General features: G+C 43.4%; 1 protein-coding gene across 1 annotated transcript; it reads left to right on the top strand.

Moving 5' to 3' along the window:
• Nucleotides 1-1,624: 1,624 nt before the first annotated feature.
• On the top strand, nucleotides 1,625-25,597 carry LOC139552401 (sodium/glucose cotransporter 1-like). The gene is made up of 14 exons (XM_071364117.1): nucleotides 1,625-1,853; nucleotides 7,840-7,911; nucleotides 8,449-8,553; nucleotides 8,841-8,900; nucleotides 9,001-9,105; nucleotides 9,275-9,380; nucleotides 11,460-11,540; nucleotides 11,741-11,952; nucleotides 17,989-18,232; nucleotides 18,718-18,868; nucleotides 19,009-19,177; nucleotides 19,436-19,651; nucleotides 19,801-19,906; nucleotides 21,576-25,597. The coding sequence occupies exons 1-14, from the start codon at nucleotides 1,722-1,724 to the stop codon at nucleotides 21,788-21,790; spliced, it is 1,974 nt and encodes a 657-aa protein (XP_071220218.1). The 5' UTR covers nucleotides 1,625-1,721; the 3' UTR covers nucleotides 21,791-25,597.
• The last annotated feature ends 407 nt before the right edge of the window (nucleotides 25,598-26,004 follow it).

Raw genomic sequence — 26,004 nt, 5'->3', positions numbered from 1 at the left:
GCATCTTTCTTTTAGGGGTTTTCAGAGTCAGTACAAAGGCCTCTTTAGTGTCCTAAGTTTTCATAACTGTGACCTTAATTGCCTACTGTTAGTGTTGAGTCTGTAATACCAACATGTTTTAAGCAGACCACCAAGCAGACCACCATAATCCCTATGCCCAAGAACACAAAGGCAACCTGCCTAAGTGACTACAGACCCGTAGCACTCACATCCGTAGCCATGAAGTGCTTTGAAAGGTTGGCAATGAGACACTAAGCTGTTAGTGTCTTAACGACTGTTCCACTGGTGCATGTTCATTAATTGTTTATGGTTCATTGAACAAGCATGGGAAACAGTGTTTAAACACTTTACAATGGAGATCTGTGAAGTAATTTGGATTTTTACGAATTATCTTTGAAAGACAGGGTCCTGAAAAAGGGACGTACATTTTTTTGCTGAGTTTGTAAGGAAATCAGTCAATTTAAATTAATAAAGTAGGCCCTAATCTATGGATTTCACATGATAGGCCCACCAACTGGGGAGCTAGGCCAAGCAGAATTCGTTTTCCCTACGAAAGGGCTTTATTACACACAGAAATACTCCTCAGTTTCATCAGCTGTCCAAGGGGCTGGTCTCAGACGATCCCGCAGATAAAAAAGCCGATGTGGATGTCCTGGGCTAACGTGGTTACACGTGGTCTGTGGTTGTGAGGCCACATTGGACGTACTGCCATTCAAATATCTGGCAAATGTTCTGGTGGACATTCCTGTAGTCAGCATGCCAATTGCACACTCCCTCAAAACTTGAGAAATCTGTGGCATTGTGTTGTGTGACAAAACTGCACATTTTAGAGTGGCCTTTTATTGGCCTTTTATTGTCCTCAACTCAAGGTGCACTTGTGTAATGATGCTGTTTAATACATTTCTTGATATGCCACACCTGTCAGGTGGATGGATTGTCTTGGCAAAGGAGAAATACTCACTAACAGGGATGTCAACAAATTTGTGCACAAAATTTCATCGAAATAGGCTCTTTGTGCTTATGGAACATTTCTGGGTTCTTTTATTTCAGCCCATGAAACATTGAGATCAACACTTTACATGTGGCGTTTTTATTTTGGTTCACTATATTATTATTACTACTACTATAGTTTCCTATTAAACATATCTTATTAAAGACAATAAATCCTTCATAATAGTTTTTCTATCAGAAAACCACCATATTTTTTATTCTTGTGTATGCTCTTTGCTATGCTCTTTCTCCCAGGAGTCCTCAATTCACCTGCTGTCACAGCACTGTTACAGTTTACTTATCTACCTAGAGTTTGATCAAACAGCCTTTTCCATTACGACTAGGGTTAGTGTAGTTCTGATAGTGGAGTGATATGCTCCTAATTTTTAATTTTTTTACAGGAATATGTTTCTTTCCTCCAAGTATTTCCTGTTCAGTTGATCATTAATAACCCTGTGTTTGCCATTAAACACATTCTTTGATTTCTGACACGTTTGTGAACAATTCAAACATTTATTAATTTACTGGAATGCACACACGCATTGGCAGGCAAGCTGAAACACCTTTTCATGGTCTCAAACACAATATTAACCAGCAGTACACACACACACACACACACCTATACCTACCTTTGGGGTCAGTGGTACAGAAGCAACAGTGCAGCAGTAAAGGAAAGAATCTTCATCAACACACCTGTCCTCTAGTCACCTCTGCAGCTCGGAGCAGACAAAATGACACAGGATTATTCTGGGTTCCCCTTAGTTAGGAATGTGTTTAACAATGGCACGGTGGCCCTCAACAACCCGGCGGATATCTCCGTCATTGTGATCTACTTTTTGGTTGTCTTGGCAGTCGGAGTATGGGTGAGTTGCTTAGTCTTTCCATTGACCAGTCTTCAAACTCTTAAACAAATCTGTGTCTATGAATAGTTAACCCCTCAGCAATGATAAAGAGATGCATGGCATGGTTGTAGTCTAATCTGAAGAAGAATTGGTTGTTTTCTCTATTCTGAATACGTTAAAGTCCAAGAAACCTTATTAAAAACCACTGGATGCATCTGGATAGTGTTTCCTTCTGAATGATAATATGACAAAGTCCTTAGATGTACAAAAGTAAAATATGAATTATGATATTCTACACCTTCGTTACAAAGTTATTTTGTTTTATAACGATCCACATTAGCCGACACCAATGGCAACAGCTAGTCTTACCGGGGTCCGACACATAACGAAAAAGACATCACAGACAAAAGGCTTGACAATTTACATACATTATTGAAACTATTGCCCAAAATAAAGCGTAGTGCGCTGTGATAAACTCTGTCCAATGGCTTCAATACAGTGGTACAGTAGCTGCATTCATATAGACAATATCGCTACAGTCTATAACTGGTATGAATAACCAACTGAATTATCACATGTAGTGTGTGTATCTATCAGTTACACATACTGTACATGTCAGTACATTTACACACAACAAATAATATATACACACAACATTCACGGTCGTCTGTTGTCAGATGGCCTCCACATTTTTTTCATCACTAGTAGGTTCTTGGCTGGACTGGTGTAGTACACTTGTTCCTGCAGATATTGGCCCAATTGGGCTATTGTGCCAGGAACATTATGCCAACGTTCTCCTCAAGTATAAGCAAGGAAGGGCATGTCTGTTGTCAAGTATGAATGTCAAGAAGCCTAAACTCACCTACACTCTTACAAGAAAGGGAGCTATCTAGAACCTAACACGGTTTTTCAGCCATCCTCATAGGAGAACCCTTTCCACAGAGGGTTCTACATGGAACCCAAAAGGGTTCTACGTGGAACCAAAAAGGGTTTACCTGGAACCAAAAAGGGTTCTCCTATAGGGACAGCCGAAGAACCCTTTAGGAACCTTTTTTTCTAAGAGTAACAAGTGTACTGACCTTTCAGTGAAGTACCTTGATTGTTTCAATTTATGCCCTCCTGCCAAATGGATAATATTGACAAATGTTTAAATCACCAAGAATGTTAGAATTAAATTGCTGAGCAATACAGTTGCATTTGTCATATTGTTTCAGCTATGTGTGGAGAGTAGATGTGCACACATACATACAGTACTAACAACTTGGGCTGTCAAACGATTAACACATTTAATCGAGTTAATCGTAGCATTTGCTGGGATTAATCACGACTGATCACAAATTCAGAATTTGCTCAATTTGAGCTATAATTTAAGATTATTTTATACAAAAAACATTGCAAGAATATTGATGTCTTGATCTTGTCCAAAGTAACAGTTAAGAAGCATCTCAAGGTCCTGGAGTGGCCTAGCCAGTCTCCAGACCTGAACCCAATAGAAAATCTTTGGAGGGAGCTGAGGTCCGTATTGCCCAGCGACAGCAATAAAATATAAATTCATTACTTAAAAATCATACAATGTGATTTTCTGGATTTTTGTTTTAGATTCCGTCTCTCACAGTTGAAGTGTACCTATAATACAAATTACAGACCTCTACATGCTTTGTAAGTAGGAAAACCTGCAAAATTGGCAGTGTATGAAATACTTGGGGCAAAAAAGTATTTAGTCAGCCACCAATTGTGCAAGTTCTCCCACTTAAAAAGATGAGAGGCCTGTAATTTTCATCATAGGTACACTTCAACTATGACAGACAAAATGAGAAAAAAAAATCCAGAAAATCACATTGTAGGATTTTTAATGAATTTATTTGCAAATTATGGTGGAAAATAAGTATTTGGTCAATAACAAAAGTTTATCTCAATACTTTGTTATATACCCTTTGTTGGCCATGACAGAGGTCAAACGTTTTCTGTAAGTCTTCACAAGGTTTTCACACACTGTTGCTGGTATTTTGGCCCATTCCTCCATGCAGATCTTCTCTAGAGCAGTGATGTTTTGGGGCTGTTGCTGGACAACACGGACTTAACTCCCTCCAAAGATTTTCTATGGGGTTGAGATCTGGAGCCTGGCTAGGCCACTCCAGGACCTTGAAATGCTTCTTACGAAGCCACTCCTTCGTTGCCCGGGCGGTGTGTTTGGGATCATTGTCATGCTGAAAGACCCAGCCACGTTTAATCTTCAATGCCCTTGCTGATGGAAGGAGGTTTTCACTCAAAATCTCACGATACATGGCCCCATTCATTCTGTCCTTTACACGGATCAGTCGTCCTGGTCCCTTTGCAGAAAAACAGCCCCAAAGCATGATGTTTCCACCCCCATGCTTCACAGTAGGTATGGTGTTCTTTGGATGCAACTCAGCATTCTTTGTCCTCCAAACACGACGAGTTGAGTTTTTACCAAAAAGTTATATTTTGGTTTCATCTGACCATATGACATTCTCCCAATCTTCTTCTGGATCATCCAAATGCTCTCTAGCAAACTTCAGATGGGCCTGGACATGTACTGGCTTAAGCAGGGAGACACGTCTGGCACTGCAGGATTTGAGTCCCTGGCGGCATAGTGTGTTACTGATGGTAGGCTTTGTTACTTTGGTCCCAGATCTCTGCAGGTCATTCACTAGGTCCCCCCATGTGGTTCTGGGATCTTTGCTCACCGTTCTTGTGATCATTTTGACCCCACGGGGTGAGATCTTGCGTGGAGCCCCAGATCGAGGGAGATTATCAGTGGTCTTGTATGTCTTCCATTTCCTAATAATTGCTCCCACAGTTGATTTCTTCAAACCAAGCTGCTTACCTATTGCAGATTCAGTCTTCCCAGCCTGGTGCAGGTCTACAATTTTGTTTCTGGTGTCCTTTGACAGCTCTTTGGTCTTGGCCATAGTGGAGTTTGGAGTGTGACTGTTTGAGGTTGTGGACAGGTGTCTTTTATACTGATAACAAGTTCAAACAGGTGCCATTAATACAGGTAACGAGTGGAGGACAGAGGAGCCTCTTAAAGAAGAAGTTACAGGTCTGTGAGAGCCAGAAATCTTGCTTGTTTGTAGGTGACCAAATACTTATTTTCCACCATAATTTGCAAATAAATTCATTAAAAATCCTACAATGTGATTTTCTGGATTTTTTTTCTCATTTTGTCTGTCATAGTTGAAGTGTACCTATGATGAAAAGTACAGGCCTCTCTCATCTTTTTAAGTGGGTGAACTTGCACAATTGGTGGCTGACTAAATACTTTTTTGCCCCACTGTATATACAGTGTGTGAAAATGTAGTAAGATTAGGGAGGTAAGGCAATTAAATAGGCCATAGTGGCGAAATAGTTACAATTTAGCAATTGAACACTGGAGTGATGGATGTGCAGAAGATGAATGTGCAAGTAGAGATACTGGGGTGGAAAGGAGCAAAAAATGAATTAGAATATGGGAATGAGGTAGTTGGGTGGGCTATTTACAGATGGGCTATTGTTAAAGGAATTTCATTCCTGTGTTTATTAACCAATTCAATTAAAACACTCTGCCCATAAATAAGAATTTGTAAGATAATTATCAGCATAAAATGGACAGATACCAGTCTTAAAATCAATCAATCAATAGCGTTTTTTCTCGAGAGTACTGAATCATAGTACAATTTACATCAGGTTATATAATAAAGATGATGTCATAGGTTTTAATGTCCATCCTCCTCTAGAATACAATGGCAATACAGTTCACAGCCTCATTACTGTCTGCCACCTGTTAAACTATCTGCAACCAACCCAAGGTCTTTCCCCTCCCTGGGTAGAGACAGAATGTCCTGTAAGGAACACAGCATTCCAGCCTGTCTGAAGATAACTCCATTCTTTCTAATAAGGAACATATTACACTCAGCATTATGATTATAATACGTTTCATTCATACAGTAACATCTAAGTCAAATGTATACATATTTTAGTCATTAAACACAAAAATCCCATAACAACTATGTACAGGTGCAATGATCGGTAAGCTGCTCTGACAGCTGATGCTTGAAGTTAGTGAGGGAGATATGTCTCCAGCTTCAGTGATTTTTGCAATTTTTGCAATCCAGTCATTGGCAGCAGAGAGCTGGAAGGAAAGGCGACCAAAGGAGGAGTTGGCTTTGGGGATGACCAGTGAAATATACCTGCTGGAGCGCGTGCTACGGGTGGGTGCTGCTATGGTGACCAGTGAGCTGAGATAAGGCGGGGCTTTACCTAGCAAAGACTTATAGATGACCTGGAGCCAGTGGGTTTGGCGACGAATATGAAGCGAGGGCCAGCCAAAGAGAGCATACAGGTCGCAGTGGTGGGTAGTATATGGGGCTTTGGTGACAAAACGGATGGCACTGTGATAGACTAAATCCAATTTGCTGAGTAGAATGTTGGAGGCTATTTTGTAAATTACATCGCCAAAGTCAAGGATCGGCAGGATAGTCCTAGTTAGTGCCTTGTTGCAAACAGGATGCATGTTTTGGAATATTTGTATTTTGTACCAGCTTTCTTCTTTTCACTCTGTCAATTAGATTGTTTTTGTGGAGTAACTACAATGTTGTTGATCCATCCTCAGTTTTCTCCTATCACAGCCATTAAACTCTGTAACTGTTTTAAAGTCACCATTTGCCTCATGGTGAAATCCCTGAGCGGTTTAATTTGTCTCCGGCAACTGAGTTATGAAGGATGCCTGTATCTTTGTAGTGACTGGCTGTATTGATACACCATCCAAAGTGTAATCAATAACTTCACCATGCTCAAAGGGATATTCAATGTCTGCTTTTTTTTAACCCATCTACCAATAGCAGCCCTTCTTTGCGAGGCGTTGGAAAACCTCCCTGGTCTCTGTGGTTGAATCTGTGTTTGTAATTCACTCCTCGACTAAGGGACATTACAGATAAATGTATGTGTGGGGTACAGAGTAGTCATTCCAAAATCATGTTAAACACTATTATTGCACACAGAGTGAGTCCATGCAGCTTATTATGTGAGTTAAGAAATGTTGTACTCCTGAACTTATTTAGGCTAGCCATAACGAAGGGGTTTAATATTTATTGACTGAAGATATTTCAGCATTTAATTTCTATTAATTAGTAAACATTTCTAAAAACATAATTCATAAACATCTACATTTAATTCATTTTAAATTCAGGCTGTAACACATTTTTTGGGGGGAAAAGTCAAGGGGTGTGAATGCTAACCTCCACTGTTATTGGTAATGGTGAGACATTAGCATGCTTTGGGTACATTATCTTTGTGCCTCTGTAACTTTCTCACTCATTATTTACGATTATCTGTATTCATGGTAGCATCCACATCAATTTAGAAGTGGTCACAAACATATTACATTATTTTTTATACAATAGAAGTGATGTAGTCATTGCGTGCTAGGAAAATGGGACAAAATACTAAACGTTTGACTACTTTATTACACTAATTTGTCCAAATACATATGACACCTTCAAATGGAGGGACTAGATACATACAGTGCTTTCATTTACATTTACATTTTAAGTCATTTAGCAGACGCTCTTATCCAGAGCGACTTACAAATTGGAAAGTTCATACATATTCATCCTGGTCCCCCCGTGGGGAATGAACCCACAACCCTAGCGTTGCAAGCGCCATGCTCTACCAACTGAGCCACACGGGACCACAGAAGAACAGTAGAACAGATATGTAGACACGGTAGAACAGATATGTATGAAAATACCCTCAAATAAAAATGTATATTCTGTACTGTCCCCTCATATGAAACATTTGATCTCAAATCCAAAATGCTGTAGTATAGAGCCAAATTAAGCGTTTTAGCTTCATTGTCTAAATAAATACAGAGGGGGGTGTACTTCTCCAGTTATATATAACTGAAAGAGGTGCTAACTACTGTATTCATGTAACCACAAGGTTATTGATCCCTGGCACATGGATATAGTATCTCAAAACAACTCAATGATCCCGTCTCCCTTTGCAGGCTATGGTGAGCACAAACCGAGCCACAGTAGGTGGATTCTTCCTGGCAGGAAGAAGCATGGTGTGGTGGCCTGTGAGTAAAAGTCTTCTCTCAGGACAGTTTATTACATATTATCTCAATAATACATTATGACATTCGAATGCATCCGTCTCTACTTTGCTGGCCACTGTTTATGACACTGGCCCATATTTGGAAAGACACACCCTGTTCTCCTGAACTATCCCAATACTTGCCTCTATTGGACATGTCCAGCTCATATTTAAAATCAGAAAAATTATGTTATAAGGTCATTATGTTTTATCTTGTTGCATTGGAGGTCCACAAATACCATACCTTTCATTTTAGACTGATCGGTTCCCAATCACCCAATAATTTTACCATGACACATAGTGCCTAACTTAATTTCCTTCTATGGAACTATGGACTATGGACTTGGCAACCCTTTCCCTGTTATCCTACATGGCATGTCCTTTGCTGTTGTAAATGTTCCTTTATGAATGAAGTGGTCCTCAATGACCTTCCATATCCAAATACTGTCAAATAATAGAACTACTTTCTGGATAAATTGATAATGAACATTCCTCTGTCCTTCTTCTGTCCCCTTTCCAGATTGGGGCATCTCTCTTTGCCAGCAACATTGGCAGTGGGCATTTTGTCGGCATTGCAGGGACTGCGGCTGCAGCTGGAATTGCCATTGGCGGATTTGAATGGAATGTGAGTAGCAACGTCTAAAGTAAATACCATGATAACCTCTTATGCAAACATCATCATAAAGTCGGACATCTGATATTATCACTCATCTCCATCTTTATTGCACTTTAATTGTATAAAAGGTGATAAATAAATGATCTATACATTCTGGGGCTGATACGCCTGTAGGTTATTGTGTTGATCGATACTTGAGCACAGCAGTGGATAAAAGCAGTAACACGTCTAGTAAAAAGGTGAATCTGTCATTTCATGAATTCCCCATCTGAGCCCTTAGAATATATTTGTTTCAGGCCCTTGTGGTGGTGATCATTCTTGGATGGCTCTTTGTGCCCATTTACATCAAAGCTGGGGTGAGGACAACCTTTCGTGTTATTAGAGTTGAATTACCATTTTACCAAGCCATTTCAAGTGCTATTCTAATGTGTAATCACGTATACTGGATGTGTTTAGGTGGTGACCATGCCAGAGTACTTGAAGAAGAGGTTCGGAGGGCAGCGCATCCGCATCTATCTCTCAGTGCTCTCACTCTTCCTCTATGTCTTCACTAAGATCTCAGTAAGTTCCTCATATCTCTGTACATTGTATATCACTGATGTTCAGTCCATAAAAAATGACTAGGCATGTACAATAGCCCCATTTAGTCCATATAAACCCTTCCGTTGTCCCATTGATAAAAACTCTCCTCTTTCTTTTCATTCTCTCTCTTTCTCTCTCTCTCTGTCAGGCGGATATGTTCTCTGGAGCCATCTTTATTAACCAGGCTCTGGGGCTGAATATCTACCTAGCTGTGGTTCTCCTACTAAGTATCACTGCTCTATACACAGTCACAGGTATACAGTACTTATGTATATGCTCCACTTAGTGGTGGCTAGTGGCACTTTAAATGGGGAGGACGGGCTCATAGTAACTGGAGTGGTCCTCCCTCACCAGCCTCCTCTGTCACTTATATACTATATAACTGCATATATAACAGCGATATATAACTAATTCACAGAGAGGAGCCCTAGATCAATTGTGTCCCTGTAAACCAATATGGAGCTCTTATCTGTGACGCTGACTGACCATGGCATCCTATATGGCTGTATTTGAGTCTTTATAACAAGCCATGTCTGATGACACATATGCCCTCCTCCAAGGCTGTTTATCTCCTGTGCATCATGGGTAATTAGCCATACTCCCTGACATAACTTTTTGTTCTACACTGTAATGATGCATTAATGCCTGGAGTTCACTGGCAGGCCATCCCAGACTGTCTCTGTATAGCAGGGTTTCCCAAACTCGGTCCTGGGGCCTCCCTTGGGTGTATGTTTTGGTTTTTGCCCTAGCACGACACAGCTGATTCAAATAACCAACTCACCGCCTCCTGAGTGGCGCAGCGGTCTAAGGCACTTCATCGCGATCTTGCGGCATCACTACAGCCTGGGGTTCGATCCCATCAGCCGTGACCGGGAGTCCTATAGGGCGGCGCAAAATTGGCCCAGTGTCGTCCGGGTTTATTATTTTACCCCTTTTTTCTCCCCAATTTCGTGGTATCCAATTGGTAGTAGTTACAGTCTTGTCTCATCGCTGCAACTCCCTTATGGACTCGGGAGAGGCGAAGGTCGAAAGCCATGCGTCCTCCGAAACACAACCCAACCAAGCCGCACTGCTTCTTGACACAATGCACATCCAACCCGGAAGCCAGCCGCACCAATGTGTCAGAGGAAACACCGTACACCTGGCGACCTGGTCAGCGTGCACTGTGCCCGGCCTGACACAGGAGTCGCTAGTGCGCGATGAGACAAGGATATCCCTGCCGGCCAAACCCTCCCCAACCAGGACGAATCTGGGCCAATTGTGCGCCGCCCCATGGGCCTCCCGGTCGCGGCCGGCTGCGACAGAGCCTGAGCTCTGCGATACAGTGCCTTAGACCACTGCGCCACCCGGGAGGCCTTCTAGCGACTCCTTGTGGCGGGCCTGGCGCCTGCAAGCTGACCTGGTCGTCAGTTGAACGGTGTTTCCTCCAACACATTGGAGTGGGTGCTAAGAAGTGCGGCTTGGCATGTTTCGGAGGATGCATGACTCAACCTTTGCTTCTCCCGAGCCCGTTGGGGAGTTGCAGCGATGAGAAAAGATCGCAATTGGATGTCACGAAATTGGGGAGAAAAAGGGGGGTTAAAATCACCAAAAAATAAATAACCAACTCATCATCAAGCTTTGATTATTTGAATCAGCTGTATAGTGCTCGGGCAAAAACCAAAACGAGAACTGAGAGGGGGGTCTGGGAAGTTTGGGAAACCCTGCTGTATACAACATCAAATTCTGTGATGCACACGTGATAAAGCAATCGTTTCGCGCTAGAGTCAACAGCAAATGATGTGTGTACTATTATTAATTGTTAAGGGCCTCATTTTCAGTCTGCAAGGTAGCCCTCGCAAATGTATCTACGTGTATGCCACCGTGTCTACTCTGTTATCATTGTGCTCATATGAATATCAATGACATACTGTATATTAATGTACAGCACTACAGAGGGGGAGTTATTACATTTTAGTCATCTAGCAGATTGCTCTGGATAAGTGCGTTGGTGTTAAGTGCCTTACTCAAGGGCCCATCGACCAATTTTTCACCTAGTCAGTTCAGGGATTTGAACCAGCAACCTTTTGGTTACTGGCCCAACACTCTTAACTGCTAGGCTACCTGCCACCCATTTGATTCTTTATGATAGATAAACATCAAACGAGCAACTGGACCATTAAAATACTATCCCTTTTGACCATGGGCAATCATTACAGTAAAAAATATAATATCACATTTATAGTGTAAACGAGTACTACAGGGGCTTTCCACAGCTTAGTCATGTACAACCCTATATGAATAATGATTGGTATTGTATTGTGTTGTATCTCACTAAGTGTACTGTACCTCAGGTGGACTGGCTGCAGTGATCTACACAGACACTTTGCAGACTATCATCATGGTCGTGGGATCTTTCATCCTCATGGGTTATGGTAATGTCTCTTTATGCATCTATGTCCCTCATGCTGCCCGGTCCCTCTTTTCCAGTTCCAATAACGCTATATCTCTTCCTCATTGTCATCCTCCTGCTAATTATCTGGCCTCTCTCATTCCTATTTCTACTTTTAGTTCATTGCTACTGCTAGTTCATCTGTGATCCCAGTTTGTAACCCTCTCCTGTCTGTCTCCTCAGCCTTCAATAAGGTGGGAGGTTATGAGAACTTCCAGGAACGCTACATGATGGCCATGCCTACTCGGACTGGGGTCAACATCAGTAAGAGATGCTACACCCCTAGGCCTGACTCCTTCCACATCTTCAGGGACGCGGTGACAGGGGACCTGCCCTGGCCAGGCCTGGTGTTTGGTCTCACTGTCCAGGCCACCTGGTATTGGTGCACTGATCAGGTAGCCTACTGCTCTGTAGGGAATTAACAAGTCTAACACCCTCTCTACTATTCACAGGACAGGCACGCACTCACGTCATGTATACACACACTCTATCTACCCCCACACACTCATTTGTGCATCATTATCATGGCCACTCTTTTCAAACAGCTCTAAGCTTGTCTTAGCATAAGTGACTACCTTATGAAGAGAGGAACACTTTTAGTTAGAACCAAATGCGTTCCCACAGACTAAGATAAGATTAAAAGCCAGGCACACAGGTGACTATGAACAAAGAACAGGATGTTGATTCACTCAACCACTCACAAATGAGCACTCACTCACACACGGTAAATACACGAGTTGAAACAGCCTATTACATCAGCAGAACTCAAAGCTTCTCTTTATTTTTTATTTTATTAAAACATACAATCTACCTGCAGTGAAGCTGCTCAACATTTACAGTGGGGCAAAAAAGTATTTAGTCAGCCACCAATTGTGCAAGTTCTCCCACTTAAAAAGATGAGAGAGGCCTGTAATTTTCATCATAGGTACACTTCAACTATGACAGACAAAATGAGAAAAGAAAATCCAGAAAATCACATTGTAGGATTTTTAATGAATTTATTTGCAAATTATGGTGGAAAATAAGTATTTGGTCAATAACAAAAGTTTATCTCAATACTTTGTTATATACCCTTTGTTGGCAATAACAGAGGTCAAACGTTTTCTGTAAGTCTTCACAAGGTTTTCACACACTGTTGCTGGTATTTTGGCCCATTCCTCCATGCAGATCTCCTCTAGAGCAGTGATGTTTTGGGGCTGTTGCTGGGCAACACGGACTTTCAACTCCCTCCAAAGATTTTCTATGGGGTATACAGACAATGTCTTCATCAAACAACACTGTTTCACAACGCATCAGTGACATGGCAAGAGATTAAACAATTACTGCTTCGCATACAAGCCAGGGAATTCTATGCGTGACAGCTGGATGAGTCAACAGACGTGGCGGGCCTGGCACAGATCCTGGTATATGTTCATTACGTTTATGCGGGGTCAATTAAGGAAGACATCTTCTTCTGCAAACCAGTGCAAACCAGGACAACATGAGAGGATATTTTTTAAAGTACTGGACAGCTTTGTGACATCAAATGGATTTTGGTGGTCAAGATGTGTTGGTATCTGTACTGATGGTGCAAAAGCCATGACAGGCAGACATAGTGGAGTGGTAACACGCGTGCAAGCAGTTGCTCCTGACGCCACTTGGGTACACTGCAGCATCCACCGAGAGGCTCTTGCTGCCAAGGGGATGCCTGACAGCTTGAAAGACGTTTTGGACACTACAGTGAAAATGGTTAACTTTGTTAAAGCAAGACCCCCGAACTCTCGTGAATTTTCTGCATTATGCAATGATATGGGCAGCAACCATGTAACGCTTTAACAACATACAGAAGTGCGTTGGTTATCAAGGGGCAAAGTACTGACATGTTTTTTGGAATTGAGAGACGAGATTAAAGTTTTCTTTACTGACCATAATTTTCACTTGTCTGACCGCTTGCATGATGACGAGTTTCTCACGCGACTGGCCTATCTGGGTGATGTTTTTTCTCACCTGAATGATCTGAATCTAGGATTACAGGGACTCTCCACAACTATATTCAATGTGCGGGACAAAATTGAGGCTATGATTAAGAAGTTGGAGCTCTTTTCTGTCTGCATTAACAAGGACAACACACAGATCTTTCCTTCATTGTATGATTTTTTGTTAGCAAATTAACTCAAGCTTACGGACAATGTCAAATGTGAAATACGAAGAACCTGAATGAGCTGGGTGCGCAATTACGCAGTTACTTTCCCGAAACGGACGACACAAACAACTGGATTCGTTATCCCTTTCAATGTCCTGCCTCCAGTCCACTTTCTGATATCTGAACAAGAGAGCCTCATCGAAATTGCAACTAGTGGTTCTGTGAAAATTGAATTTAAATCAGAAGCCACTGCCAGATTTCTGGATAGGGCTGCGCTCAGAGTTTCTTGCCTTGGCAAATCACTCTGTTAAGACACTGATACTCTTTGCAACCACGTACCTATGTAAGAGTGGATTCTCGGCCCTCACTAGCATGGAAACTAAATACAGGCACAGACTGTGTGGGGAAAATGATTTAAGACAGACTCTCTCCAATACAACCCAACATTGCAGTTATGTGCATCCTTTCCCCGTACACCCTTCTCATTTACCTGTGGTGAGTTATTCACAATTTTTGATGTACAAATAAGGTTTTATATGTAAGATGGTTAAAATGATTGATTATTATTATATTATTTGTGCTCTGGTCCTATAAGAGCTCTTTGTCACTTCCCACGAGCCTGGTTGTGACAAAAACTCACACTCATTCTTATGTTTAATAAATGTATTGTATAGTGTGTGTGTGGCAGGCTTACAATGATGGCAAAAAACAACATTTGAGAGTGCTCTGACCCTTGTGCTAGAGGGGGTACACAGCTGGAGGTTGAATTATTGAAGGGGTACGGGACTATAAAAAGTTGGGGAACCACTGATCTAACAGACTCCCATCCATAGCGACCCACAGAAGCAACCAGGGTCATCGTCCTGCCCAAGTCAAAACGGGGACCCGAACCAGCGACCTATCGGCCCCCGGCTCAAGCTCCCAACCGCCAGGCCACCAACATCCCTCCAGTTTCCAGAGAGGTGCCCATCAACCATGCGAGACCCTCCGTGTCATTCAAACATATTTTTTTGTTTTGTTTATTTTTACTTTTATCTTTGACCGTCATTCTATTCCCTGCCCAGCAACTCCACTCCCACTTGTCTCCAGTTCCATATCCCAACCCTCAGCTTCCCTCAGCCCATCCCACCTATCTTTCAAAGCTTATCTTAGTTTCTGTTTGTCTAATTCCTATCTGATTACCTGATTACCGCTCACATGCATTCTACTGTGCTCAGTAATTTGGGTCGTGTTTGAAAAGGAAAACATTTAATTTGATGAATATTTCAACTAGAAAAGCTGCATAGTGGGCCTCTCGCAGTGGTCTAAGGCACTTCATTGCAGTAGTAGAGGCGTGTCACGCCCTGACCATAGATTGCTTTGTATGTTTCTATGTTTTGTTTGGTCAGGGTGTGATGTGGGTGGGCATTCTATGTTGTATGTCTAGGTTGTCTTTTTCTATGTGTTTGGCCTAGTATGGTTCTCAATCAGAGGCAGGTGTCAGTCGTTGTCGCTGATTGGGAGCCATATTTAGGTAGCCTGTTTTCCATTGTGTTTTGTGGGTGGTTGTTTCCTGTGTCTGTATTTGTTACCATACGGGTCTGTTTCGATTTTCGTTTGTTCTTTCACGTTCTACGTTATTTTTGTATTTTTGTAGTGTTCAGTTGTACTATTAAAATGGAGACTTACCACGCTGTACATTGGTCCGACATTTCATACTCCTCTTCAGACGAGGAGGAAAACCGTTACAGAACCACCCACCAAAAAAGGACCAAGCAGCGTGGTATCGGGCAGCAGCGAGTTTTGGACTCCTGGACATGGGAGGAGATTTTGGACGGTAAAGGACCCTGGTCACAGGCTGGGGAATATCGCCGCCCCAAGGCAGAGCTGGAGGCAGCGGAAGCTGAGCGGCGGCGATATGAGGAGGCAGCACGGCAGCGCGACAGGTACGAGAGGCAGCCCCAATTTTTTTTGGGGGGGTGGAGCACACGGGGGGTGTGGCAGAGTCAGGTTGGAGACCTGAGCCCACTCCTCGTGCTTATTATAAGCAGCGCGTTACTGGTCAGGCACCGTGTTATGCGGTTAAGCGCACGGTGTCGCCAGTATGCGTCCATAGCCCGGTGCGCTATAGGACAGCCCCCCGAAAGTGTCATGCGAGTGTGGGCATCCAGCCAGGGCGTATTGTGCCTGCTCAGCGTGTCTGGTCTCCGGTACGCTGTTTCGGTCCAGGGTATCCTGCGCCGGCTCTGCGTGCTGTGTCTCCGGGGCGCTGGGAGGGTGCAGTGCGTCCTATGCCTGCGCTCCGCTCGTGCCGGGCGAATGTGGGTATTGAGCCTAAGGGGGAGGTGCGCGTAGTATGCACCAGATCTCCAGTGCTCACCCACAGCCCGGTTCAACCTGTGCCTGCACTCTGGAGGGTCCGGGCTAGAGTAGTCATCCAGCCTGGGGGAGTGGTGCCAAGGCTGCGCACCAGAGCTCCAGTGTTCCCCCACAGCCCGGTCCTTCCGGTGCCTCCTCCAAGCACCAGGCCTCATGTAGGTCTCCCCAGCCTGGTGGGTTCTGTGGCAGCCCCACGCACCAGGCTGTCTCTCCGTCTCCTCCCTACAGGTGCTCCCGTCTGTCGTGAGCCGCCTGAGCCGCCCGTCTGTCCTGAGCCGCTGAGCCGCCCGTCTGTCCTGAGCCGCCCGTCAGTCAGGAGCCGCCTGAGCCGCCCGTCAGTCAGGAGCCGCCTGAGCCGCCCGTCAGTCAAGAGCCGCATGAGCCGCCCGTCAGTCAGGAGCCGCCCGTCAGTCAGGAGCCGCCTGTGCCGCCCGTCAGTCAGGAGCCGCCTGAGCCGCCCGTCAGTCAGGAGCCGCCTGAGCCGCCCGTCAGTCAGGAGCCGCCTGAGCCGCCCGTCAGTCAGGAGCCGCCTGAGCCGCCCGCCAGTCAGGAGCCGCCTGAGCCGCCCGTCAGTCAGGAGCCGCCTGAGCCGCCCTCCAGTCCGGATCTGCCAGAGTCTCCCTCCAGTCCAGATCTGCCAGAGTCTCCCTCCAGTTCGGATCTGCCAGAGTCTCCCTCCAGTCCGGATCTGCCCCTCAGTCCGAAGCTGCCCCTCAGTCCAGAGGCGCCCCTCAGTCCAGTGGTGCCCTTTATTAGGGTCCCCAGTCCAAGGTCGGCGGTGAGGGTCGCCGCTCCAAAGATGCCACTTAAGCAGGCTAAGACTATGGTGGAGTGGGGTCCACGTCCTGCGCCAGAGCCGCCACCGCGGACAGATGCCCACCCAGACCCTCCCCTATAGGTTCAGGTTTTGCGGCCGGAGTCCGCACCTTTGGGGGGGGGGGGGGTACTGTCACGCCCTGACCATAGATTGCTTTGTATGTTTCTATGTTTTGTTTGGTCAGGGTGTGATGTGGGTGGGCATTCTATGTTGTATGTCTAGGTTGTCTTTTTCTATGTGTTTGGCCTAGTATGGTTCTCAATCAGAGGCAGGTGTCAGTCGTTGTCTCTGATTGGGAGCCATATTTAGGTAGCCTGTTTTCCGTTGTGTTTTGTGGGTGGTTGTTTCCTGTGTTTGTATTTGTTACCATACGGGTCTGTTTCGATTTTCGTTTGTTCTTTCACGTTGTACGTTATTTTTGTAGTGTTCAGTTGTACTATTAAAATGGACACTTACCACGCTGCACATTGGTCCGACATTTCATACTCCTCTTCAGACCGTTACAAGGCGTTATTACAGACCAGAGTTCAATCCCAGGCTGTGTCGCAGCCGGCCGTGACTGGGAGACCCATGAGGCAGCGCACAATTGGCACAGTGTTGACTGTACTAGGGAGGGTTTGGCCAGCCGGGATGTCCTTGTCCCATCGGGCTCTAGCAACTTCAGTGGCAGGCTGGGCGCATGCACTCTGACTTTGGTCGGCAGTTGTATGATGTTTCCTCTGACACATTGGTGCTTCTGGGTTAAGTGAGCAGTGCGGTTTGGCATGGCCGTGTTTTGGAGGACGCATGGCTCTTGACCTTTGCCTCTCCTGAGTCCATGCGGGAGTTGCAGCGATGGGACAAGACTAACTACCAATTGTGGAGAAAAAGGGGTAAAAAGTACAATAAAAACGCTGCATAGTGCATACACATTTGTGCCTGTCAGTAGATCTGTGTTTGTATGGAAGTAATAAGTGCATTTTTCTTCAAACCCGTTTTTTCCCTCTCTTGATATGGATTCTTGGCATATTCAAGCAATACAGCAGCACCATACTTACACAGAGTTCTGTATGCTTTGACCATGAAAATTGAGCCTTGAAGATTCAATCCATCACCTCTAGTCACTGGAGGCCTTTTTTCTCCCCTGTCCTCTAGGTGATTGTCCAGCGCTGTCTATCTGCCAAAAGTCTGTCTCATGTCAAGGCTGGCTGCATCCTGTGTGGCTACCTGAAGCTGTTGCCCATGTTCGTCATGGTCTTCCCTGGCATGATCAGCCGAATCCTCTACCCAGACGAGGTGGCGTGTGTGGACCCAGATGAGTGCCAGACGTACTGTGGTGCCAGCGTGGGCTGCACCAACATCGCCTATCCTAAACTAGTGGTAGACCTCATGCCAAATGGTGGATAACAGAAGACACATGTACAGATGTAGAATCTTGATATGAGCCAGTTTGCTACAGCAGGAACAAAAATGCTGCAGCAACAGGAAAATGTGAATTATTATGTAGGTTATAATTAATGGACATTTTTGTATGGGTTGATACATTTTTCAAAAGTCGAAATTACAAACTTCTGAAGCCTTTTTAAACTGCAAATACACTACAAATATATAAGATCCTATATCTGTAGTAACAATGACAGTCCTGGCACCACTACCAACACCAATACCACTGCTACAAATAGTGTACTATTGTACTAAATACAGTACTAGTCCTTATACCAGGACAATAGTTGTCTACTACAACCAACCATCACATTTGTTTGTCTCTTATTCCTTATCTTTTCTCTTTTCCACACCTATCCACCTTCCCTCCCTCCCATCCTGTTCTCCTTCTCATTACCTCCTCCCTGCTCTCTCATCTTGTCCTCCCCCTCTCACCTGCAGGTCTGCGAGGCCTGATGCTGTCGGTGATGATGGCTTCTCTGATGAGCTCCCTGACCTCCATCTTCAACAGTGCCAGCACCCTGTTCACCATGGACATCTACACCAAGATACGCAGCTCTGCCTCCGAGAAGGAACTCATGATCGCTGGGAGGTACAGTAACACACATCTCTGCGTGCTCAAGTTCTTTGGAGTTAAATTGCTTTAATGTATACGTGACTATGCTAGTGTTTGTGAATGTTCGTATTTTAGATAAATGGGTAAGATTGATTGTATTATCCTTGTCTGTGAAGGGTATTTATCCTGGTTCTGATAGGGGTGAGTATAGCATGGATCCCTGTGGTCCAGTCTGCTCAGAGCGGCCAGCTCTTTGACTACATCCAGTCCATCACCAGCTACCTGACCCCGCCCATCGCAGCCACCTTCGTGCTCGCCATCTTCTGTAAGCGTGTCAACGAGTCGGTGAGTCTCCATCTAAACCAAACTCCCTGTGATATAAACTAGTTTACTTTAGCTACTTGTTGTTTGAACTGGTTAATTTAACCTGTGGTCTAATGTAATGTAGTTTATCTGTACTCTGCCGGTTTGGCTCAAAGGTCCCTGGTTACCACGTTCACCATTCACTGCCTTGTTCCTGTTAAAGTTTTTTTTGTGTAATTGGATGTGAACCATGAGAAAGTGTTGAGTAACAGACTTCTCTTCACTCCCCCCCCCCCTCAGGGTGTGTTCTATGGGCTTATGATAGGCCTGGCCATTGGTCTATCCAGGATGATTGCTGAGTTTGCCTATGGGACGGGCAGCTGTGTGACCCCCACTAACTGTCCTGAGATCATTTGTGGGGTCCACTACCTCTACTTCTCCATCATTCTGTTCTGCATTTCGTGCTTGGTGATACTCACCATCTCCCTCATGACCAAACCCATTGAAGACAAACATGTAAGTTACAACTGCCACCAATACCAAACTGATTTTGTTATTCTTCCATCCGTGAATGCTAATTGTATAAAAACTCAGTCACTCTGCTATTTCTAAATTAACTTCTCCCCATTTGTTTGTCCCATGCCTCTACCTCCCTCCAACTCCAGTTGTACCGGTTGTGCTGGAAGCTGAGGAACCACACAGAGGAGAGGTTGGATCTGGAGATAAATGATTGGACAGAAAACCAAGAAACAGACTATATGGATATTGAAGGTAAGAGAGGTCTCTCTCCCATCTCCATCTGTTATTCCGTGACATACAGTGCCTTCGGAAAGAATTTAGACCCCTTGACTTTTTCCACATTTTGTTACGTTACATCCTTATTCTAAAATGAATTTTAAAAAATCCTCAGCAATCTACACACAATACCCCATAATGACAAAGCGAAAAAAGGTTTTTAGATTGTTTGCAAATTTATTAAAAATAAAAAACAGAAATACCTTATTGCCATAAGTATTCAGACCCTTTGCTCAGGTGCATCCTGTTTCCATTGATCATTCTTGAGATGTTTCTACAACTTGATTGAAGTCCACCTGTGGTAAATTCAATTGATTGGACATGATTTTGAAAGGCACACACCTGTCTATATAAGATCCCACAGTTGACAGTGCATATCAGAGCAAAAACCAAGACATGAGGTCAAAGGAATTGTCTGTAGAGCTCTGAGACAGGATTGTGTCGTGGCACAGATCTGGGGAAGGGTACGAAGAAATTTCTGCAGCATTGAATGTCCCCCCCCCCCCCCCCCCCAGTGGTCTCCATCATTCTTAAATGGAAGAAGTTTGGAACCACCAAGACTCTTCCTAGAGCTGGCTGCCCAGCCAATCTGAGCAATTGGGGGATAAGGTCCTTGGTCAGGGAGGTGACCAAGAACCCGATGGTCACTCTGACAGAGCTCTAGAGTTCCTCTGTGGGGATGGGAGAACCTTTCAGAAGGTTAACCATCTCTGCAGCACTCCACCAATCAGGCCTTTATGGTAGAATGGACAGAAGGAAGCCACTCCTCAGTAAAAGGCACATGACAGCCCACTTGGAGTTGGCCAAAAGGCACCTAAAGACTCAACAAGATTCTCTGGTTTGATGAAACCAAGATTGAACTCTTTGGCCTGAATGCAAAGCGTCATGTCTGGGGGAAACCTGGCACCATCCCTACGGTGAAGCATGGTGGTGGCAGCATCATGCTGTGGGGATGTTTTTCAGTGGCAGGGACAGGGAGACTAGTCAAGATTGAGGCAAAGATGAACAGAGCAAAGTACATAGCGATCCTTGATGAAAACCTGCTCCAGAGCACTCAGGACCTCAGACTGGGGTGAAGGTTCACTTTCCAACAGGACAACGACCCTAAGCACACAGCCAAGACAATGCAGGAGTGGCTTCAGGACAAGTCTGAGTGGCCCAGCCAGAGCCCGGACTTGAATCTGATCAAACATCTCTAGAGAGACCTGAAAATAGCTGTGCAGTGGTCCTCTCCATCCAACCTGACAGAGCTTAAGAGGATCTGCAAGGAGAATGGGAGAAACTTCCCAAATACAGGTTTGCCAAGCTTGTCGCTCCATACCCAAGAAGACTTGCTGTAATTGCTGCCAAAGGTTCTTCAACAAAGTACTGAGTAAATAGTCTGAATACTTATGTAAATGTGATTTCAGTTTTATATTGTAATAAATTAGCAAAAATGTCTAATAACCTGTTTTGCGTTGTCATTATGGGGTATTGTGTTTAGACAATTTAATCAATTTCAGAATAAGTCTGTAACATAACAAAATGTGGAATAAGTCAAGGAGTCTGAATACTTTCTGAAGGCACTGTACATAGAAATGTTTATCACATCTACACACGCGCACACACACTGTGTCCTCATCCCTGTGTTTGTGTGTCTGTGCAGAGCCCACAGAGGAGCCAGGCTGTTGTAAGAAGGCAGTGTTGAACTTCTGTGGTTTGGAAAAGTCGAATGCTCCCACGCTGAGTGCTGAGGAGCAGGCTGAGCTGCAGAGGAAACTCACAGACACATCAGAGAAACCCTTGTGGAGGAATGTGGTCAATGCCAATGGCATTATCCTCCTGTGTGTCTGTGTCTTCTTCCACGGTTTCTACGGTTAAACATCTCCTCATCCTGGACCTCCACTGCCCTAGAGTCTGGACTGTCTAACCATAAACTTGAGTAGTCTCGTCTTTCAACCCTGAAATCCCCCCCAGACTCACGATGCACTGTACATGGCAACCTCTCTTACACGCCCTCCCTCTATCCATCATCTGGGGGCCTGAACTGTTTTATCCACACCCCCGTAACGTGGTCAATGCTACGACCGCCTTGGCTTCAAGATACCCTGCTCCATACCTGTTAGACTGTCCTAGACACTATCTGGGAGTCACAAAACTCCTTTGTTTGGTGTTCTTTGCTTTGTGGACTTTTACATTTTGTGTATGTACGATGAATGTGTAATGATGATAATAATGAGGATGATGATGCTGATGGAGGATCTGAATAGGACTTAGTGTAAAATTGTATCCAATGTTCACTTTGATCTTTCTGCCCTTCATGAAGTTACTATAGTTTGGTATATTGCAACCACTAGGTGGAGCTACAGTATGAATAAACTTAAGATTGAACAGTATCATTACCAAGGTAACACTGTATAGCCAGTGGATTTAATGGCATTGAGACATAAAATGGAATGGAATGAGAGGACAAATACCATATACATGAGCATGCATGACATGTACTAACTTTGTTATCTAATTAATAATGTATTCCATCTTAGTTAGAAAAAAGTTGAACACTAACATATTTTTCAGAGGGAGGGACGCACCAACTCACACATTCGATCTCCTACCTTGAATCGAGCCTGGTTTTTGTGACGTGCTATCAAACACATTTTTTTTGTTGCCATATTTTATATTTTCTCTAGCTGTCATTTTGTTTTGCTACGTGCTAATGAATGATATCTCAAGGATGGAAGGAGCAGGGAATCTTCTCATAATACTGGAGTAATAATCCACTCAATACACACACACACACACATACGAGCCAGCCTGCTTGTCACAACACCTGAAGGACCAACAATGTAAAATGCCACGGCCAAGGTTGGTTTACACTCTGTTAGTGTAAGTATACCTGTTGCAAGAAGTATACCCTAACCCTAGAATGGTATTAGAGTTGTTCCATGTAATATCACCATGACACCCACCATCTCTGTTTCTAACTAAAGAAATTGTTAATTTAAACTGAGTTTAAATGTATTTGGCTTACGTGTATGTAAACTTCTGACTTTAACTGTATATAAAATTGTTTTAAGATGGTCATACCATGGATCATTTAGCTATTTGATTTAGAAATGTAGGACCACTGTAGGTATTCCAATTTTCAGGATGTCTCCTGGTCTGACAAACAGTGCTGGAACTCTGCCACTTTCCAATACAGATGCGGACATAGGCGGATGCAGTGGATTGAGACGGAGCCATGCAAAGAAACAGATATCTTTAGCTGATTCATTTTGATGAGGATTTTTAAGGCCCACAACATCAAAGATCCACCACCATATTTTACAGTTGGTATGAGATTATTTTCTGTATATGCATCCTTCTTTTGACGCCAATCCCACTATTTGACGCCAAATTTGACGCCAAATAGATCTATTTTCATGTCATCCAACAAATGTAAATGCCTGGCGTTTGCTAAACAGTACTGGCAATTGGATTGGAACCGGTGCTATGGTCAGATGACATGAAAATAGGGCTCTTTGACCACGCACACCAGTGGTGGGTTTAGTGTTGAAAGATGGAAGCATATGCAGAGAAAATACCTACTGTAAAATATGATGGTAGATCTTTGATGTTTTGGGTCTATTTTGCTTCCTCTGAACCTGGGGCCCTTGATAAGGTCAATGGAATCATGCACTGACACAAATCACTGATGATTGGCTGAAATAAATTAATAATAATAAGATTGTGGGAGCTGTTTTGTAAGACTTCAGTGTAGCTTTTGACATTGTCGATAATAGTCTGCTACTGTTATGGCTTTGCATCCTCTGCCATATCTTGGATTGGGAGTTACCTATCTAACAGAACACAGAGGGTCTTATTTAATGGAAGCCTCTCTAACGTAAACCAGGTAAAGTTTGGCATACCTCAAGGTAGCTGTCTTGGTCCCTTGCTTTTTCTATTTTTTACTAACGACCTAGCCTTGAGTAAAGCCTGTATGTCTATGTACGCTGATAACTCAACATTACATACATACTGTACATACCCCACAAGACATGCCACCAGGGGTCTCTTCACAGTGGGAAACACACAGTACATAGAGCCATGACTACATGGATCTCTCTATCACATCAAGTAACTCAAGTGAGCAGTAAAATCAGATTTAAAAAAACAGATAAAACACCACCTCACAACGCGGACTGTGAAGAGACATACACATATAACAAACACACACTCTATACACACATTATAATGTTGTATTTCTGTAATATTGTACATTTTATACTGTACATTTGTAGTAATGGAGAAATGTACATATGTATATTGCATTATGTCTAGTTGATGCACCGTTTTGTTTATGATGTTGGCTATTTTTTTACTATGATGTGTTTGTAACATTCTTGTTTGGATCCCAGGAATCCCATTCTTGTTTGGATCCCTTGTCAGCAGCTAATGGCAATTCTCATAAATACTCAACTTTATCAAGTACCAGCACATTTTAACCCAAAACCTGGTTGCCTCTGCTAGGAGGCTGAAACTTGGCCGCAAGATATTAACCCCAAGCACACATCAAAATCTACAAAGAAATTGTTAATTGGCCTGTATGCTCTCGTTGGCTGGCCCTCGCTTCCTATTCGTCGCCAAACCCACTGGCTCCAGGTCTTCTATAAGTCTTTGCTAGGTAAAGCCCTGCCTTATCTCAGCTCAGTGGTCACCATAGTAACACCCACCCATGTGCTCCAGCAGGTATATTTCACTGGTCATCCCCAAAGCTAACACCTCCTTCCAGTTCTCTGCTGCCAATGACTGTAACGAATTGCAAAAATCACTGAAGCTGGAAACTTATATCTCCCTCACTAACTTCAAGCATCAGCTGTCAGAGCAGCTTACCAATCCCTGTACCTGTACACAGCCCATCTGTAAATAGCACACCGAACTACCTCATCCCCATATTGTAATTGTTTTTCTCTTTTGCACCTCAGTATCTCTACTTGCACATCATCATCTGCACATCTATCACTCCAGTGTTAATGCTAAATTGTAATTGTTTCGCCTCTATGGCCTATTTATTGCCTTACCTCCCTAATCTTACTACATTTGCACCCACTGTACATAGATTTTTCTATTGTGTTATTGACTGTACGTTTGTTTATCCCATGTGTAACTCTGTGTTGTTGTTTTTGTCGCACTGCTTTGCTTTATCTTGGCCAGGTCGCAGTTGTAAATGAGAACTTGTTCTCAACTGGCCTAACTGGTTAAATAAAGGTGAAATAAAAAATTATTATTTGGCCACAACTTCAAGGTGGGTGCTGGAGAACTAGACAAGGGTGCCAGTAATTTTGACTCCTATCTTCTTGAGTAAAAAAAAATATTACTTGTTAAACAAAATATTATTCTTTAAGCAATTGTATTAGTATAAAATAAAAATAAATAAAAATGAGCAGACAATATAGATCAGTATGTGTTATTTATTTAATATAGTCTTTTTTGCTCCTCTTTATCAAGGTTGCCAATCATTTTGGTTGTGACTACATCATACATTATTATCTCTATTTCTCTACAGATTATGTTGTGTCATAACTCTTTAGTTTCTTTTCATCATAACAACAAAATGATGGTATCTTAATGTTTGTGTAGAAAGACACAGATATTCCTCTTTCACAGCCAAAGTATAAAGAATCAAGCAACTTTAATGACATGTTCGCTCAATGTATGCCTTATATGAAAACACACAGATGTTCTTTATACTTCATGTGTGTTGTGTTAAATATGAGGGATTTGTTTTGTGCGATAGCTTACATAAGATATTCTACATTTGAATGAATTTGTTTTTCAATTTCAGATGTGCTGTACTCTGCAGATTAAATCTATTTGTTAGCAGCTTCCTGTATTTCCTGTGTGCCTGTCCTGTGCCGGAGAATGTGTGGTGTGTGTGTGTGTGTTTGATGGATTAATATTGTATATGGAGTATGATTCAATGCTCTCTGCACATAGCCTTTGTCTTTCAGTAGGTTGTGTGAGTGAGTGAATGAGTGTGAGTGTGTGTGTATGTGCAGGGGAGAAGGGGGTGGGTTTGGCTACATTGGCTAAAATATTTTCAGTGGCGACTAGAA

This window comes from Salvelinus alpinus, chromosome 24 (assembly GCF_045679555.1).
Source record: "Salvelinus alpinus chromosome 24, SLU_Salpinus.1, whole genome shotgun sequence".
NCBI classification, from domain to species: domain Eukaryota; kingdom Metazoa; phylum Chordata; class Actinopteri; order Salmoniformes; family Salmonidae; genus Salvelinus; species Salvelinus alpinus.
Note: the sequence above shows the minus strand (reverse complement) of the source record. Positions and strands in the feature narration are given on the sequence as shown.

What these genes read in the sequence shown, in the direction of transcription:
- LOC139552401 (XM_071364117.1), top strand. Translation starts at nt 1,722, where the DNA reads ATGACACAGGATTATTCTGGGTTCCCCTTAGTTAGGAATGTGTTTAAC. An exon ending in TCTTGGCAGTCGGAGTATGG is followed by an intron (nt 1,854 to 7,839) that starts GTGAGTTGCTTA and finishes CTCCCTTTGCAG; the next exon opens with GCTATGGTGAGCACAAACCG. An exon ending in TTGGCGGATTTGAATGGAAT is followed by an intron (nt 8,554 to 8,840) that starts GTGAGTAGCAAC and finishes TATTTGTTTCAG; the next exon opens with GCCCTTGTGGTGGTGATCAT.